The 16258-nt window shown below is 60.0% G+C and overlaps 1 protein-coding gene across 2 annotated transcripts; it reads left to right on the top strand.

The window, feature by feature from the left end:
• The first annotated feature begins 403 nt into the window (after nucleotides 1-403).
• On the top strand, nucleotides 404-14562 carry SGTA (small glutamine rich tetratricopeptide repeat co-chaperone alpha). Of its 2 annotated transcripts, none has more exons than XM_022565679.3 (12): nucleotides 404-459; nucleotides 7543-7681; nucleotides 8368-8474; nucleotides 8661-8745; nucleotides 9798-9897; nucleotides 10255-10359; nucleotides 11026-11164; nucleotides 11843-11905; nucleotides 13060-13097; nucleotides 13633-13722; nucleotides 13901-14022; nucleotides 14157-14562. In XM_022565679.3, exons 2-11 carry the CDS (start codon nucleotides 7582-7584, stop codon nucleotides 14013-14015), a joined length of 942 nt encoding a protein of 313 aa, XP_022421387.1. In that variant the 5' UTR covers nucleotides 404-459; nucleotides 7543-7581; the 3' UTR covers nucleotides 14016-14022; nucleotides 14157-14562. The 2 variants fall into 2 exon arrangements, with proteins under 2 accessions (XP_022421387.1, XP_022421388.1); XM_022565680.3 differs by lacking the exon at nucleotides 404-459 and adding an exon at nucleotides 7281-7430.
• The last annotated feature ends 1696 nt before the right edge of the window (nucleotides 14563-16258 follow it).

The following is a 16258-nucleotide window of genomic DNA, read 5'->3' as shown; positions in this document are numbered from 1 at the left end:
ATTGAATAAATGATAGAACGCACTTGTAGGTGGATGGGTGGGTGAATAAATGAACAAATATGTTCAAAGAACGCCTGTAATTCTCTGGTCGCCAGATCCCTAAACACAACTGCACCACGTGGTCGACTCTGCACCACATGACGGCTCCGCCAACCCACAAGAGTCCGCCACTGTCCCACCATGCACCGCTCCATTCCAGCTGTAGAGGACTAGTCAGTTCTGATTTCCGCCCTCCTTTCGGTCGCAGAGGTCAGTTGCCCTAACGACCAGCTTGTCCCAGCCTCTAAATTGCGTCACTTCCCCCCCACGCCCGCCTAGATAATTGGTGCGCCTGAGCAGAATGAAAGCCCGCGGGTGCTGGCTCCTTCTGCGCAGGCGTCGCAGCTGGGGGGCGGGACCGGGCGGGGCCGCGGTACGCAGGCGCAGCTGTCGGTGGGTCGGGGTTCGGCTGCCTGAGAGGTGAGTTGGGGGGTGCTCGGCGCTGAGCCCGGCGGGCCTGAGGTCCGCGGTTCGGGGCTCTTGGGGCTCCCAGGGCTCCGGGCCCCGTAAGAGGACGTCGGTGTGGGGCTGGGGTCGCCGCGTCCGCGGGGCACTATGAGTGGGCGGCGCGGAGGGGAAACTGAGGCCGGACGGCGTCGGGCAGGCCCTCGCCGGCCGGGGTCTCGCTCCCCCAGACCCCAGGCCCGGGAAATGCGGGTTCGCAGGCCGGCGGGTGGACAGCGGGAGGCAAAGCGCTCCGCACATAGTGAGCGCTTGCTGGGTGTCCGCTGCTTCCCGGAAACACGGTCCTTTTGAATCGGGGCCCCCGTTCGTGGGGTTCAAGTCGGGGCTCCTGTCTCGGCGCCGCCACTCTCTACATGGGTGACCTTAGCCAGCCTCTTGGCTTCTCGGAGCCTCAGTTTCCCCTTCTGTAAAATGGGCGTCGTCTCCGCCACTGCCTGGGGTGGGAGGCTTCCGGGAGGATTAAGTCGCAGGGCCCCCAGCGCGAAGTGAGAGCTCAAAGGGATCAGCAGCAGTTAGTCTGATTTCACACGGAGGGCCTCTGCCTACTGTGCTGGAGGTGGGAGAAATCTGGGGTCGAGGACCAGCTCGTCCACCTCTCGCTGGCTGTGTAAGCTCGGGGAGATCGCTTCCACTCTCCACCAGCCCTTTTATTCTACTAATAGGGGTTCTAGAAGTACATGCCTCTTACAGGCATTTTGAGGTTAAATACACGTGGAACATTCTTTACTCAGTTTCCCTCCCCTTGTCAAGAGCTTTCTAGAGGACAGCTAGTTTTGTTATTAGGTGCCAGGAAATGCGTGTGCACTCTGCATCCTTGCTGAGTGATGTTCCCATTTTCTTTTGTTTCTGCCTCTCTGGTTATTTTTGTCTGCTTTTCCTCTCCGTAGACCAGGGATTTTGTCCTGTCAGGGGACCCGGGGCCGTGTCTGGGGACATCTGTGGCTTTCACGACCAGCGGCACTCCTGGCACCAAGTGGGTGGGGACCAGGGTTGTTGCTCCACACCCCTCAGTGCACAGGACGGCCCCCACAGAAAATGATCTGGCCCCAAATGTCCACAGTGCCAAAGTTAAATCCTACCCTAGACTGGTGATTCTTCGCCAGTGGGCTTCAGAGGGGGCAGAGGGTGTGAACCCCCAAGAAATCACGTGCACAGTTTTGTGTGCATGCCCACTTTTGTGGGATGAGGAAAGGGTATTTTGGAGTTTAGGCTCTGGAATCAGCCCGCCCAGGTTCAAAACTGCCGATTTGCATCTTAGCTGGGTGCCCTTGGGGGGGTGCCCCCATTTCTCTAAGCCTCAGTTTTTTGTTCTGTACAATGGGAGTTAGATTAAACAAACTGTAACCAGGGGGCCAAATCCCCCTGCAGCCTGTGTTTGTGAATGAGGTTTTGTGGGAACACAGCCCACTTGATTGCATACATGTTATCCATGGCCTGGGAAGCTGAACGTCCTCATTCTGACCCTCCTTTTCAGAAAATGTTTGCTGACCCCTGAAATAGGCCATTATGTGTACTCAGCTCAGGGCCTGGAAAGTCCTGGGCACTCCAAGGATTTCATTCAGGGGTTTATAATTCAGTCTTCCTGAAAGGGTGAGTGGTTCTAAATGGGGTTAAGCTCTGCCCCGGATTGAGAGCTATAGTCTTACTTGTTCGTCCTTTTTTTTTTTGGGCAAGACCCAATGCTGGCCTTGGCGGCCCATGCACAGTGAGGGTGAAAGAGTAAAGGGGATGGTTGGTAGGTAGGCTTGTCATCCCCTCTGCTGATGAGGAAACCGAGACCCAAGAGAAAAGACCTCCCAAAGGAACCTGGTCACGTGTCTCTGACCATGACAAGGATCCAAGGTTTCTCTGAGTCCATGTGGACCAAACGCCCCTGAGTGCTGGGTTCCCTGGGGGAAGGTGATCTGTCCAGTGGCTCACAGTCGGGTGCAGAGTGGGCAGGCCAGGAAAGAGTCGGAAGGCCTTGTAGGAGATGCTGGACCAGAGGCAGGACAAGTACTGGGCTTTGCTGGAAGAAGAGGGTGTCCAGCTCTGTCTGAGGAGGTGACCTTCTGGCTTGGTGTTGAAGGGGGAGTGAGTGGTTCCCGGATGGCAGGAGGGAAGGTGAGCATTGCGTTTGAGCAGAGCACAGGGGCTTTGATGAGGGGCCACATGTGCCTGCTCAGGAGGTTTCGGGGGGCTGTGGAGGGTTTTTAGAGTGCAGGACATCCTGGCAGCCCCTCAGAGGAAAACAGGGCTGCGATGTGGGGCTCGGGCTGGAGCCTGAGTTCCAGCTCTTGGGACCGCCCTTTCCTGGGAACCCTAGGTGCCCTGGGAGGGGAGGGAGGAGCAGAGGACCAGCTTGCACACACTGGTGTTGGTGAGAAGAGCTGGATTCGGGCTGGAGGCGGGGCAGGGCACCCCCAGAAGGGGTGGGCAGTCTCAGAAAGAGGGTGCTTCTCCTTCCTGGGGTCCGGGGCTGGGTCACTCATTTTCCTGAGTGTACCCTTTTGCCTCTTCGAATGATCAGTTCTGAGCAGGGAAATAAAAGGAGTAGAGGCTGGGGTGTTTGGGGGTTTTTTGGCCGAGCTGCACAGCATGTGAGATCTTAGTTCTCGGACCACGGATCAAACCCATGCCCCTTGCACTGGAAGCGCGGAGTCCTAACCACCGGACCGCCAGGGAAGTCCCAAGGCTGGGGTGTTTTTAATGATAAAATGGAAAGGTGGACGGAGAGCCGGCGGGGGTTCTGAATGCACAGGGAGGAACTGGCACCGGGACCCCCGCTGCAGCCGCACCCCGGGGCCAGCGTCCGTCCCCCGGCCAGGCTCGCGCCTGAACCCCGCACCTGCAGCCAGCGCCCCAGGTGCCTTTGGAGCCTCACAAAGCCCTCGCTGTTCGCAGAGAGAGCGGCCTGCCCCAAGAATTCTGTCCGGCAGCCAAAGCCCAACAAGTCGGGATTGTTCCCGAGACCCCAGTGCCCAGGGGCGGTCAAGGAAAAGAGCGTCCTGGCGGTCCTGGGCCGGCTTTGCAGGGAGCGGGAAGGCGAGGAAGGGCCGACAGCTGTTCCACGCCCAAGAGGCAGGAGAGCGGCAGTCCTCACGGCGCGCCTGTCTCGGACATGTGCTGGGTCCTCGCTGTGGACCCGCATCTGCTTTTCTGCAGTCCGGAAATCCCAAATACTCTGCAAACACAGGATTTGCTGAAAGTTTGCAGCTAAGTCGTTTGGCCAGAAACTCTGACCCGTGCTGACTTTTATTTTTCCCACTGAGTGTTTATCAGTGATTTTCAGCTGGTGGTGGTTTGGTGACGTCTGGAGACTTTTGTGATTGTTACCACTGTGGGGGAGGGGGGCTGCTCCACACCCCATGGTGCCCAGGACGGCCCCCACAGAGAGTGACCCAGCTCCCATGTCAGCTGTGCTAAGGGGGAGGGGCCCTGCATTCATTATTTGGGAAAAAATCGAGTTTGATCCGTGTTCACACTGGACACCAGAATAAACCCCTGATGATCAGACAGTGTAAACCAGGGTGACCCCCAGCGTGTGTGAGTCACCTCCCCTCCCTCCCACTCAGGTGTGGATTTAAATGTGTGTAGCATCCCGGGACCTCAAAGGTCAGATAGTCATGGAACGTAACCTCTGGGGGTCAGTGGAATCCCTAAGCCCGGGGGTCTCGCTCCGAGTGATTCTGCCCCCAGGGGACACTGTTGGACAGATGCCAGGGATGCTGTTAAATACCCTACAGCGCACACTCTCCACAAAAGGAGTGATCTCCCCCGCACCATGCGGATAGAGCCTGGGGGAGAAGCTCCGCGTGGGGTGCTGGATTCTCACAACGGCCTCTGTTACCCTGTTTTATAGAAGAGAAAAGAGAGGGCATCGCGGGGGCTCCTTCAGCCGTGACACGAGCATCCCGGCTCAGGGGTGGGGAGGCGATGTGGAGCTGGCCTCGGGTGGAGACGGCTGGACCTCAGGTGCTAAGACTGCAGAGCCCGTTGTTACCCCCAGCGCGCCTCCGGGAGCCCTGGTCTCGGTGCTCACTGTGTCAACTTGGGGGGCCGGCCCTCGGGAGGAGGTCATGTCAGTAGACCAGGAGAAGCCGGGAACCAGGAAACCGGGTAGCGGTTGCCTCGAGCCGTTTAGTTGGGGTGGGAGGGCTGGTAGCAGCATGTACAAAGGCCCTGAGGTACAAAGGGCCGGGGCCCTTGGAAGAACTGAAGCTGTGCCAGGAACGGGTGTGACTTCATGTCTCAGTTCTCTGCACCCTGACGGTCCCCTCAGAGTCACCCCCTCCGTCCTCACAGCTCAGTCATGTAAAGATCAGATTGCCTCTTTATCCTACTCTTAAGCAAACACTTGTCACCACAGGGCCTACATTAGTTCCCTGTGAGGAAAACAGATCCCCCCCATGCACAGACCCTCGAGCTCAGTGTGAAGCTCAGTCACCCAGTACCAGCTCCCATGGGTCTGGCAGGGGGGTCGTGCCCCTAAGTGCTGCCTGGAACATGTCGGGGGAGCTCCAGCTGCCCAGCCTGTGACCTTACCATGTGACCTGTCAACCTGTGACCCCCTCTGGGAGACCCTGGCACCCCTCCATCCCGTTCAGTGATTGAGAAGTCAGCTGGGAGGGGTTGGCAAACCTGAAGGCCCAGGTGGTAAATTCTGTGGGCTTTGGGGCCCTTGAGGAAAACCAAGCGTGCTCTGCAGACACTTCTATAACGTAGGGATGCAAAAGACATCCTCAGCCAAACAGGCAGCTGCCAGGTGTGGCCCTTGACCCCTGATTAGAACAGAATGTACAAAAGGATCAGGGTCCTGGGGTCTCGAAGCTTCACATCCTAAGAGGACCACTTTGGGCTTTGAAAACAGATTTTCTTGTAGTTACAGTAAAATAGATATACCGTAAAGTTTACCATCTTAACCATCTTTAAGCGCACGGCTCAGTGACATTAGGCACATTCACATCGTCGTACAACCATCCCCACCATCCATCTCCAGAACTTTCTCATCTTCCCAAACTGAAACTCTGTCCCCATGAAACAGAGTCCCCCAGCCCCTGGCCGCCACCATCTAGTTCCTGTCTCTATGTATTTGAGTCCTCTAGGGACCTCATGTGAATTGAATCACACAGCGTTTGTCCTGTGTCTAGTATATCTCACTGAGCAATCACGTCCTTAAGGTTCACCCAGGTTGTAGCAGGTGTCAGAACTTCCTTCCTTTTTAAGGCTGAGTCATATTCCGCTGTGTGGATGGACCACATCTGTTGATCCATCATCCATGCATGGACATTGGGCTCTGTCTGCCTTTCGGCTGTGGTGAATGATGGCTCTGTTTGTCAAATATCTGTAAAACCAGAACCTTGTTGACATTTTGGGCAGCGGCTCACTGGTTCAGCTGGGGAAGATGCCTCACCTTTGGGGGTTTCAGTGTCTTCAAAACGAGCGGGTTGTGCTGGCTGGTCTCCCTGTGCCCCTCTATGTTGCCCCTGAGAGCCTGTGCATCTGGGGCTGGCCGTCTGTCCTCTGGGCTCTAGCGTCCTGATCCCAGACCTCCCAGTTCCTGGGACGCTCTTGGGCCAAAGGCACTTGCTTGGTAAAGGCTCATTGTATCCAGAAATGGGGGAGGAAAGAGCTCATTACCATCCCTGTAGAGCTTTCCAGGGGTGGCCAGAGTGCCCTGTCCAGCTGTACAATATAGCTGCTTTAAGTCCTTCCCTTTTTAAAATTTGAGATATAATTCACATACCGTAAAACTTAGTAGATTTTAGTATATTCACAGTGCTGTGCAACCATCACCACTAATTTCAGAACATTCCGTGACCCCAGAAGAAGCCCCACCCCCTCCTCAGCCCCTGGCAACCACGAACCCACTCTCTGTGTCTGTGGATTGGCCTCTTCTGGACGTTTCCCATCAGTGGGATCACACACTGTGTGGCCTTCTGTGTCTGACTTCTCTCCGGTTTTTTAAGTTGTCGATGGATGTAGTTTTCTGTGAACCGGAAATGGCTCTGAGCGCGGCCAGCATCGTGTGTCTTGACTGCACTCGCCCGGCGGCTCTGGGCCGGCAGCGCCCGGCCTGCTGTCGGCCAGTGTGCGAAGCCTGGGGGTTATGACTTGCTCTGCCCGGTTTGATTTACCCGCTGCTGGCCAGTGGTGGGTTAATGATAACTCGGCCAGGAGGCCGCCTCTCGATTTCCAAGCCACACAGGCTGTTCACCCCACAGGGGCACGTTTGGGGGACCAAAATGCTTCACGCCATGGATCCCACCCTCCCGGGTGAGCCCTGCATGGCCTCGGGCAAGCGTGGGGTGCCCCCTCTGAGCCTGTTTCCTCTCTGCGTGGGAGATGGGCCTGTGCAGGGGGCGAGGCTGTGTGTGAAGTGCCTGGCACGTCACGGCCCACGGGGAACAGGCCCTTCCCACGCTTGTTCTCCAGGCTTCTCGCCTCAGCACTGTAGGGGGCCATCCCCCAAGTTGTGATGACCACAGCTGTCACCAGTGTCCCCTTGGGAGAGTCACACCTGGCCTAGGAATACAGCAGGTTGTAGAGGAACCCAGAGGAGGCCCTGAGGCGGCCTGGGAGGGGGTGTCAGTGCCCTCTGGGCCTTCGGTCTGCTCAGGCCCACTCAGGGGTCCTGTCTGACCCTCGTGGGCGGTGCGTGTCCCCCGGGTGTTCGGGGTCCAGAAACTGTTGGACCGTTTTCTTGTCCAGAGCATGGAGTAGCAGCAGGTGGGGCTGCAGCCTGCCCTCTGTGTCCCTGGGGAGCCCCATGCCCCCCATCCAGCTGGTGAGGAGTGATGACCACCGTGCCCAGGGCCACATCACCCTGGGGTTAGAGTCAGGCAGGACGGCAAGGGGCTCTGGACCTACAGCCTCAGCGTCTCCTCTGTGAAATGTGGAGAATTCACATGTCTGCCTCACCGTTGTCAGGCAGACACAATTAGCCAGTGAGTTAAAGTGGCTCCTGCAGGGCAGGGTGGGGGCGTGAGGGCAGAGGGGCAAAGGCTCGGCTGTGCCTGCCGCCCGTCCTGTCCTCACACTGTGGACCGCTGTCCGCAGATCCTGAAACCCCCAGACCTTGTCTGCTCCCATCTCAAGATGGATAACAAGAAGCGTCTGGCCTATGCCATCATCCGGTTCCTGCATGACCAGCTCCGGCACGGGGAGCTCTCCTCTGATGCCCAGGAGAGCTTGGAAGGTACGTGCTGCGGGCCACGCCTGCCTCCCAGGGCCTCGAGTCCCCTGCCCAACCCCCCACCTGCATCAGTGCCTAGAAGCTCCGCGGGGTGGGAGTGATAGGCTGGTCCCTGTCCTTGTTTCACAGGTAGGGACGCTGAGCCCCAGGCGGGTGCAGGGCTGCCCCCCACCTCCCTCACTTTAGGCTGGGCCTCCCGCAGCTGTTCTCTTCTGGAGGGATGTAGTTCCCGAAGGTTCTCCATGTTCCCCGTTGTGCATGTGTCCCTACTGGTCAAAGGAGTGAGAGAGGCCAGGGGTGGGGAGCCCAACCCAGACCTGGCTGCTAGCCCGCCTGGCAGGAGGTAGCTGTTCCATGCCCACCGGGCCGCGCTGAACCCCCGAGGCCCCCCACCCGGGCAGCCCCAGCATTGTGACCCCACAGAGAGGCCTGGCGTCACTACCTGAGCCCCGTGGGGCAGGGACGGCGGCTCCCCCCCTCCTCCCGGCCTCAGGGCTCGAGGGGCAGGTCCATCCTGCACTGCCCGAGGAATCACAACTGGCACCCATAGGGCCCCGCAGGGTGCACGCAGCGCCTGGTGCATCCGAGGCCTTAGCGAGCACGTCCAAGAAAGGAAGTGTGAGCACTGCCCCCCAGAATCGTCAGCTTGGGGTTGGGTTCAGCAGAGCACACCTTTGTCCCCCTGACAGTTGCCATCCAATGCCTGGAGACCGCTTTCGGGGTGACGGTGGAGGATAGCGACCTCGCGCTCCCCCAGACTCTTCCCGAAATATTTGAAGCAGCTGCGGCGGGCAGGGTGAGCCTCGGGCACTGCGGGGCTGTGGTTCTGTCTCAGTTCGAGGGCCTGAGTTACGCCCCAGAGCTCAGCTGTCCTCGGGCATCCCCTGGCTGGTTGGGGGAGGGGAGAGGGTGCTGGGCTTGGGGGAGGAGGTCGGCGGTTTCCTGCTGCCCCTCAAAGAGCTCATCGTGGCTTTGGGGCCAGGAGATACCACCTGATCTGAGGAGCCCCCAGCGAACCCCACCTTCGGAGGAGGACTCGGCTGAGGCAGAACGCCTCAAAACCGAAGGTAAGGAACGCCCCACACAGCTGGCCTCTGGGTGCTACGGGCGGAGGCCGGCTGGTCCCGGACTGTGAAGCGGATGGCAAACCAGCCTTTGGAGATGGGGCCGGAGGGCTTTTACCCGGATGCAAAGATGCAGAGAAATCAGACCCTTGACCAGGAGGAATTAAAGGGTGAGGCCACTGCGGAGGGTGGTCCGACAGCTTCCCAAATGGTTAGATAGAGTGACCATGTGACCCAGCAGTTCCACCCTAGGGTGTGCCCAGGAGGGATGCAATCGCACATCCACAAAGATGCTTGCGCACGCGTGTTCATAGCGGCATGGTGCACAACAGCCGAGGAGTGGAAGCCGCCCAGGTGCCCATCAGCTGACAAGTGGACACACACACATGTCCCTCCACACATGGGAACGTCACTCAGCCATGCAGAGGAGAGAAGCCCCGACACTGTCTTCAACGTGGATGGACCTTGAGAACAGGATTCTCAAGGAGAGAAGCCAGACACAGAAGGACACACAGTGTGTGATTCCGTTGATGGGAAACGTCCAGAACAGGCAGAGCCAAACAGAGAGTGGATGTGTGGTTGTCAGGGGCTGGGGGGTGGTGGTGACAGCTAATGGGGATGGTGTTTATTTTGGCTAATAGAATGTTCTGGAATTAGTGCTAATGGTTGGACCACTTTAAATATACTAAAAGCCGCTGAGTTATATACACTTTTAAAGGGTGAGTCTCAAGGTATGTGAATTCCATCTCATTAAAACTGCGCTGTTTCTGAAGGAACGAGCAAAAGTGATGGTATCTGAGGCTTAGGTTCCCAAATACCACAACCAGGACAGTGACAGCTGCTGCTCCAAGGGCTGGCTCCGGCCAGGCCCTGCGCTGGACGCAGACCCACCCTCCGCCTCACGCCACCACCCTAGCCTGTGTCTAAGCGTTGCATCCTGGGCCCCCAAAGTCTCGAACTGTCACATGGAAGCCGGGCGAGCTGCGAACGCCGTCTCAGAACTTCGGGGTCCGAGGGGAACAGCCGAGGGTACGTTTCCTTCCCTTTCTCTTCAGGGAACGAACAGATGAAAGTAGAAAACTTTGAGGCTGCCGTGCACTTCTATGGGAAAGCCATCGAGCTGAACCCTGCCAACGCCGTCTACTTCTGTAACAGGTACGGCAGGGACCGGTGGGGTCCTGGGTGGGCTGAACGGGGTCCCCAGGGGAATGGGGGGGCGGTCGATCTGTGGGTTAGTGATGGCTCAGCCGCTGTCCCAAATAACGAGCCCATGCCTGGTGGCCGGCCAGGTGCGGCCCAGTGTCAGTGGTGCTAGCGGCCGCACTCGTCTGGCCCTGCAGCCTCGGTTTCCCTGGTGAACGGGGCGGCACCCAGATTGCTGTATCCTCCGGCGCCAGCCCCGGCGTCCAGCCCCACCGGGCCTCCCATCCTTGGCAACCCTGCGTCTGCCCCACCTGACAGACGGGGAAGCTGCAGTCAGCTCCCCGACTGCCCTGGTTTGCCTTCTCCCAGAGCTGCGGCCCACAGCAAACTGGGGAACTACACGGGGGCGGTTCAGGACTGTGAGCGGGCCATCTGCATAGACCCGTCCTACAGCAAGGCCTACGGCAGGATGGGGTGAGTACCGCCCGCCCCATACATGCTGTCTGCCTGGGGTCAGCGCGGCCCCGCACGTTAAGGCCCCAGCCCACTGGGCTGCCCCACCTCATGCACCAATCCCGAGTCCAGGCTGTCAGCTGAGCTTCTGACCGACCAGCTGGAAGTCCGGGTTCCCACGACCCTCTCCTTGGGTTCAGCGATTCCTCGAAGGCTCACAGGACTCAGGAAAACGGTTCACTTAACCTTCCCTGGCTTATCGTAAGGGATGTAGATGAGCAGCAGGCAGAGGGCCGCCAAGGGCGAGGTCGGGGAGGGCCCCGAGGCAGAGCTGCTGTCCTGCAGGGTTTGGGGCGCGCGTCCCACCCAGCACGCGGGGCGGTCACCAGTGGGGGTGGGTTTTATAGCCCGTCTCTAACGCCTCCCTCCCGTCTTTGTGGCCAGCAGCACATCCGGAGGCTTCCTGGAAGCCCACCTCATTAGCATAAACAGGCCTCCTCGTTAGCATAAACTGCAGTGCAGTCCAAGGACACACCTGTGATTCAGCTCGCGGAGCAGGGAGGAGCTCTGACCACGCCTGCCCCGCCTCCTCCCAGCCCCAGCGACCCCAGCAGTTCGGGGCTGCTGGGCCTGGGCGGGCAGGCGGACGGCCTCCCAGGCCCTCCACGTGCACTGTCTCTCCTGCAGCCTGGCTCTGTCCAGCCTGAACAAGCACACGGAGGCTGTGGCCTACTACAGGAAGGCCTTGGAGCTGGACCCCGACAACGAGACCTACAAGTCCAACCTCAAGGTGGCGGAGCTGAGGCTGAGAGAGGCACCCAGTCCCGTGAGTCCTCTGGGGACTGGCCGCGGGGGCAGGGCGGCTCGGGGTCGAGGGCTGGGCCTGACCCGTGTGGGAGGAACGTCTCTGGTGCCGGGGGTCCGGCATCTGTTTAACGGGGTCCTGTTGTGAGGGAAGAGGCTTATCCTCGCAGAGCCCCCGGAAATGGGAGGGCGTGGGTCACATGCGGAAGCCCCAGCTCGTCAGGAGGCAGAGGGCTGGGGGCCCTGTGTGCCTTGGGAAGGAGCTGGCAGGCTGGGTGAGCAGGTGCGGGATCGGCTAGTTTGAATGGCCCCGGGGCAGGGGGGCTGCCCGGGGTGACCAGGGCAGGGGGACAGTGGCCCCGAGCCCCGTAGAGGCTGGTTTGCACGTGAAAGGTGCACTCGCGGGCCATTTGTTTACCAGTTTCTAGGGATTGGCCACCCCTGGGAGGGGCCATCCCGCCACAGTCAGCGTCACAAAGTGAAAGACACGGTTAATATACCGTGCTCTTCCGGGGGACCCACACCGTGGTGCGCGTCTTTCACGAAGCACCCGCGGCCGCAGGGCCTGGCCGCCCGGGTTGCTGGGACACCCAGGATTCCAACAGGCCCCAGGTGGGACCTTACCTCTCAGTTCCCGGGGGGCCGGCTTTCGAGGTTCTGTGTCGAGGCACCACTAACCAGGGCTTTTCTCACCCCACAGACGGGAGGTGTTGGCAGTTTCGACATCGCGGGCCTGCTGAACAACCCAAGCTTCATGAGCATGGTAACGGCCCCCGCCTGCCGTGTCACCACGGGCCCCGGGCCAGGGCCGCCCCACTGCAGACACCATGGACGCTGGGCACCGTGGGGTGTGGAGCCGGACAAGCTGAACCCGCCTCTCCCAGCCGAATAACCTGGGGAATCTCCACGCCCCTTCCCCCCCAGTCCGGGCCCCCTTGCGGTGTGGCCACGGTGACAGCAGAGTCGCTGCACCTGCTCCCTGAGGTGCAGACGAGACACCGCAGGGCGCGGGGGCCCCGCGGAGGAAGGGCCGACCACCTTCTGGTCCAGATGCGCGTGTTCTGCGCAGGGCCGTCCCCTGGAACAGGCACCCAGCGTATCCGGCACATGCCTGTCAGCCCCCGGGTGGTCTCACCGGTCCTCAGGCCACAACGCTGACTCAAGGGACCTCAGGGTGGGGGGTCTCAGGTCGCCAGGGAGAGAGGAGCCTGGAGCCCCCCCATCAGAGAAACGTCCGCACCTGAGTGGGAAGCGTCTGGCCTCCCATGTCTCGGAGCCTGGGCTGCCGCTCTTGTTCAGGGCGGTGTGGGCACAAGGCTGCCAGAGGACTCCTGGCGGTGGGGAGCGGCCTTTGGCCTTGTCTGTCGGGGTCGGCGGTCCCGGCCCCCCTTAGCTTCGTGCTGTGCTGTCGGCACCCATCCGTGCCCGGCACTTGCATGACCGTGGCCTGGACACCCAGCCATGCAGGGCAGTGGACTGGCCGAGGCCGGCTGGTAGCGCTCTCCAGCCCTTTTCGGAAAGAGCCACAGCCTGGAAGGTGCTTCCCTGGCTTCTGCTCGTGTGCACGTCTTAAAATCGGCCCTGAGGAGATAATCCCGACGTGGCTGGGGGTGTCAATGTAGGAGAGATGCCAGGATGATGTTCATCCACATAGCAGAGCTGGAACTGACTCCCAGGTGTCCCTGGTCGGGGAAGGATGACGAGGTTCCTGGAATCTTAAGATGAGAGTCCAGATGGGATCGAAGTGGGGAAAGGGCAGGGTCACAGTGTGTGGGGATGGGGTGGGGCCCGGGGAAGAGGCGGGCCTGGTGCTCTGGGTTCTGGGCTGGAGGCCCACGGTGCCTACGGGGAGACCTTGTCAATGATGAAATGCGTTTGGGAGCTTGCTTTTTCTGAGAAGTCTGTTTTCTTCTTCAGGCATCCAACCTCATGAACAATCCCCAAGTTCAACAGCTGTAAGTGACCACCGTTCTCCTTTGGGTCTTGTGGTTAAAACTAGTGTGGTGCAAGATGCATAAAATGTACCATTTTAACCATTTTAAGGTTTGTGATTCCGTGGCATTAAGTACATTTACGACGTCCTGTAGCTGTGGCCACCATCTAGTTCTAGACATTCGTCACCTGAAAAAGAAACCCCATCCCATTAGCACCATCCCCAGCCCCTGACCACCAGGAACCCACTCTCTGTCTCTGGATTTGCCTGTTCTGGACGTTTCCCATCAATGGACTCAGACTCTGTGTGGCCTTCTGTGTCACTGGCATCACCCGGTGTCCCTGAGTGACAGCATTGCCCCGTGGAGAGTCACTGTCTTTAAGCCAAAAAAGGGTGTTGCTGGGAAAGCTGATGGAATTGACAGGCTGCAGTCAGAAGTGTGGGCTGAGGGCAGGTTCGGGCCCCAGGAGATGTCCATTGCCGGCAGAGGGGAAGGGCCAAGTGGGGATCAGAGGAGGAGGGCTGAACCGTCTGCGAGTCAAGGGGTCTCTTTGCAGCATGTCCGGCATGATTTCGGGTGGCCACAACCCCTTGGGGACTCCCGGCACCAACCCCTCGCAGAACGACCTGGCCAGCCTCATCCAGGCGTGAGTGGACCTGCCAGGCGGGGCTCCTGGGCAGGCGGGGCGTGTCCCCACTCCCCCAGGAAGAGACACCTGCTCTGTAGGGCCCGCGTCCTCTGGGGAGCGGTCCCCCTGCCCTCGAGGGGCAGGCGGGGCGGGCACCCTGGGCCAGGCTGAGCCCGGGCGCACCCCCTCCCCGCAGGGGCCAGCAGTTCGCTCAGCAGATGCAGCAGCAGAACCCAGAGTTGATAGAGCAGCTGCGCAGTCAGATCCGGAGCCGGACCCCCAGTGCCAGCAGCGACGACCCGCGGGAATGACTGCCCGGTGAGTCCGGGGCCGGGCCCGCGTCGCCGAGGCCGCGCGGGGGCGTCTCTGGTCATCAGCCCTCTTGCCGGGGGTTCCCACCCGGATCCCCCACCCCTCTCAGTCCCGCTCAGTTGGGCTGTTTCTCTCTCCAGCCCCCCAGCGCCATCAGGTCCTTCCTGGCTGACCAGAAGCCTTTTCTCACTTTTCCGTCTCTCTTCCCATTGGACCGCCCATGAGAGGAAAAGGAATTGGACCTGCATGTTAAGACGGATTTTTATTATTTTTATTTTTTTGCCTCAGCCCTTCCCTCCCTTTTTGTACTCTCTCACGGCCCCCAGACCCTTCTCGAAACAGAGCCAGCAAGCTGTGAGCACAGACCAGCACCAGTCTCACTCCCAACCCCCCCAAAACCCAGTCTCTAAAGTGTTTTCTAGAATAATTTGGGGGGGGTCCTTTCGCCGCTCTCAAGAAGCGCCCACGGGGAAGCCGCGGCACGAAGCCCCTTCCGCAGCCCCGCCCCCTCGGCCTGTCTTCAGGGGCCTCGCAGCCCACGAGAAGCTGCTCTCTGCGTCGACCTTGGCCACCCCAGCCGCCCCTGCTCGGACGGGCTCCCTGCCAGCCAGCCCGGCCCTCGGACCCGGGTTCTCGCATGAGCAACTCCCGCTGCAGGTTCCCAGGAGCCGGTTCTGTTGCCCTGGGCCTGGGGGCGGCCCGGAGCGGACGTCCTGGATGTGCAGGACCCATTTCTGGGACTTTTCTTCCAGTCGAGCATTTGGATGGATGCGGGTCTGATCCCAGTGCTCTCTTCCCAGTACTCACGACCGACAGACCGTGAGGGGCCCTCTCAACCACCTTCAGCCTGGCCCCCGAGCCCATCCCGGCCTGGCCATGTGTCCAGCCACTGCCCTTCTGCCCACGGGTGGTCCCGCTGGCTCGGCGCCTCCTCCCGTTGGGAGGGGGGGCTGCAGGGGGTCCTGGTGCCACCTGCCTTGGCCTGAGATTGCCAGGCAGCCACTGTGGATGCCTGGCGGCCCCAGGTGAGACGGTATGGCGTGGGGAGGAGGGGTCGGCTGGCGCCACCGCTCCGGCAGCAGCGTTGGCAGCTGGATCGTCAGAGGCTCCCTGGTGGTGTCAGGCCATGTGCGAGGTGACCCAGCACCGTGTGTGTAGGTAACTAGTAGGGAGACGGCCGCCAGCCACCCGCCGTCTGGCACACGTCCGGCGAGATGTGTCCTAACTCTTGCGTGCTAGCCATGGTGACAAGCATAACGTAACGTGTGGGGAATAAATAGACATCATGACCTCTACCTGTCTCTGTGTTGACCTCTCAGCGCCGCCGCCCCTCCCTGCCCCTAGCTTCCAGGAACCCCCAGCCTGGACCCTGTGTGGGTTGCCTTGGAACCACTGAACCGGGTTGTGTGTGCATCTCCTGTCACCGCTGAGACAGTCCCACAGATTCAATGGCTTTTAACCACACAGAAATCTCAGTCCTGGAGGTCAGAAGTTGGACATGGCCCCTGCCCCCAGAGGCTAAATCCAGGTGTGGGCGGGTCTGCCTCCCTGCCAGGGCTCAAGGGGAGAAGTGCCTCCTGCCTTTCCCAGCGTCTGGAGGCCGCCACAGATGGTGTAGGCAAAGGGGGGCGTCAGCACCTGCACTCGGCTCCCCACTGGACTCTGGGCTGTGGAAACACCTTTGGGCCACGCTCGCCTCCTTCAGCTGTGGCTTCTGGGGGATTGTACTTCCCAGCTTCCGGTGACCTTGAGCTGCCTTGTCCTGCAGAGATGACTTCCCCGTGTTCCCTGCCTCTTGGACGGTGGCCAATAGGGGACGAAGGAAGTTCAAGGAGGAGGAGGGGTCTGTCCCCGGTGGGTGCCGCTGGCGGGGTGTGGAAGCTCCCTGCCGTCCAGCCCTCCTGTTCCAGCTACCCAGTGCCACCGGGCAGCGTGGTCACCAGCGGAGCCGGCGAGGAAGGCGGGGTCCTGGCCGCCCCGAGTTCCCGATCTGCGTTTCCACAGAAGTTAATGCAGTAAACCAGCATTTACGTGGCTCCAGCTACCTGTCTGGGGAAATGGTTCCTTTAAAAAAAATTGAGATATAATTCACATGACATAACATTTGCAATTTAAAAACGTACGGGGACTTCCCTGGTGGTCCATTGGTTAAGACTCCACGCTCCTAATGCAGGGGCCCGGGGTTTGATCCCTGGGTGGGGAACTAGATCCCACACGTGGCAACTAAGAGTTTCCATGCCAC

The sequence above is a fragment of the Delphinapterus leucas genome, unplaced genomic scaffold (assembly GCF_059928025.1).
Source record: "Delphinapterus leucas isolate spDelLeu-1000000601 "Yukka" unplaced genomic scaffold, BTC_Dleu_Yukka2 spDelLeu_asBTCV2_sq25, whole genome shotgun sequence".
Lineage (NCBI taxonomy): Eukaryota > Metazoa > Chordata > Mammalia > Artiodactyla > Monodontidae > Delphinapterus > Delphinapterus leucas.
Note: the sequence above shows the minus strand (reverse complement) of the source record. Positions and strands in the feature narration are given on the sequence as shown.

Coding starts and splice junctions, on each gene's coding strand:
- SGTA (XM_022565679.3), top strand. CDS start 7,582: ATGGATAACAAGAAGCGTCTGGCCTATGCCATCATCCGGTTCCTGCAT. Junction 10,360..11,025: donor AAGGCCTACGGCAGGATGGG/GTGAGTACCGCC, acceptor TCTCTCCTGCAG/CCTGGCTCTGTCCAGCCTGA. Junction 11,165..11,842: donor TGAGAGAGGCACCCAGTCCC/GTGAGTCCTCTG, acceptor CTCACCCCACAG/ACGGGAGGTGTTGGCAGTTT.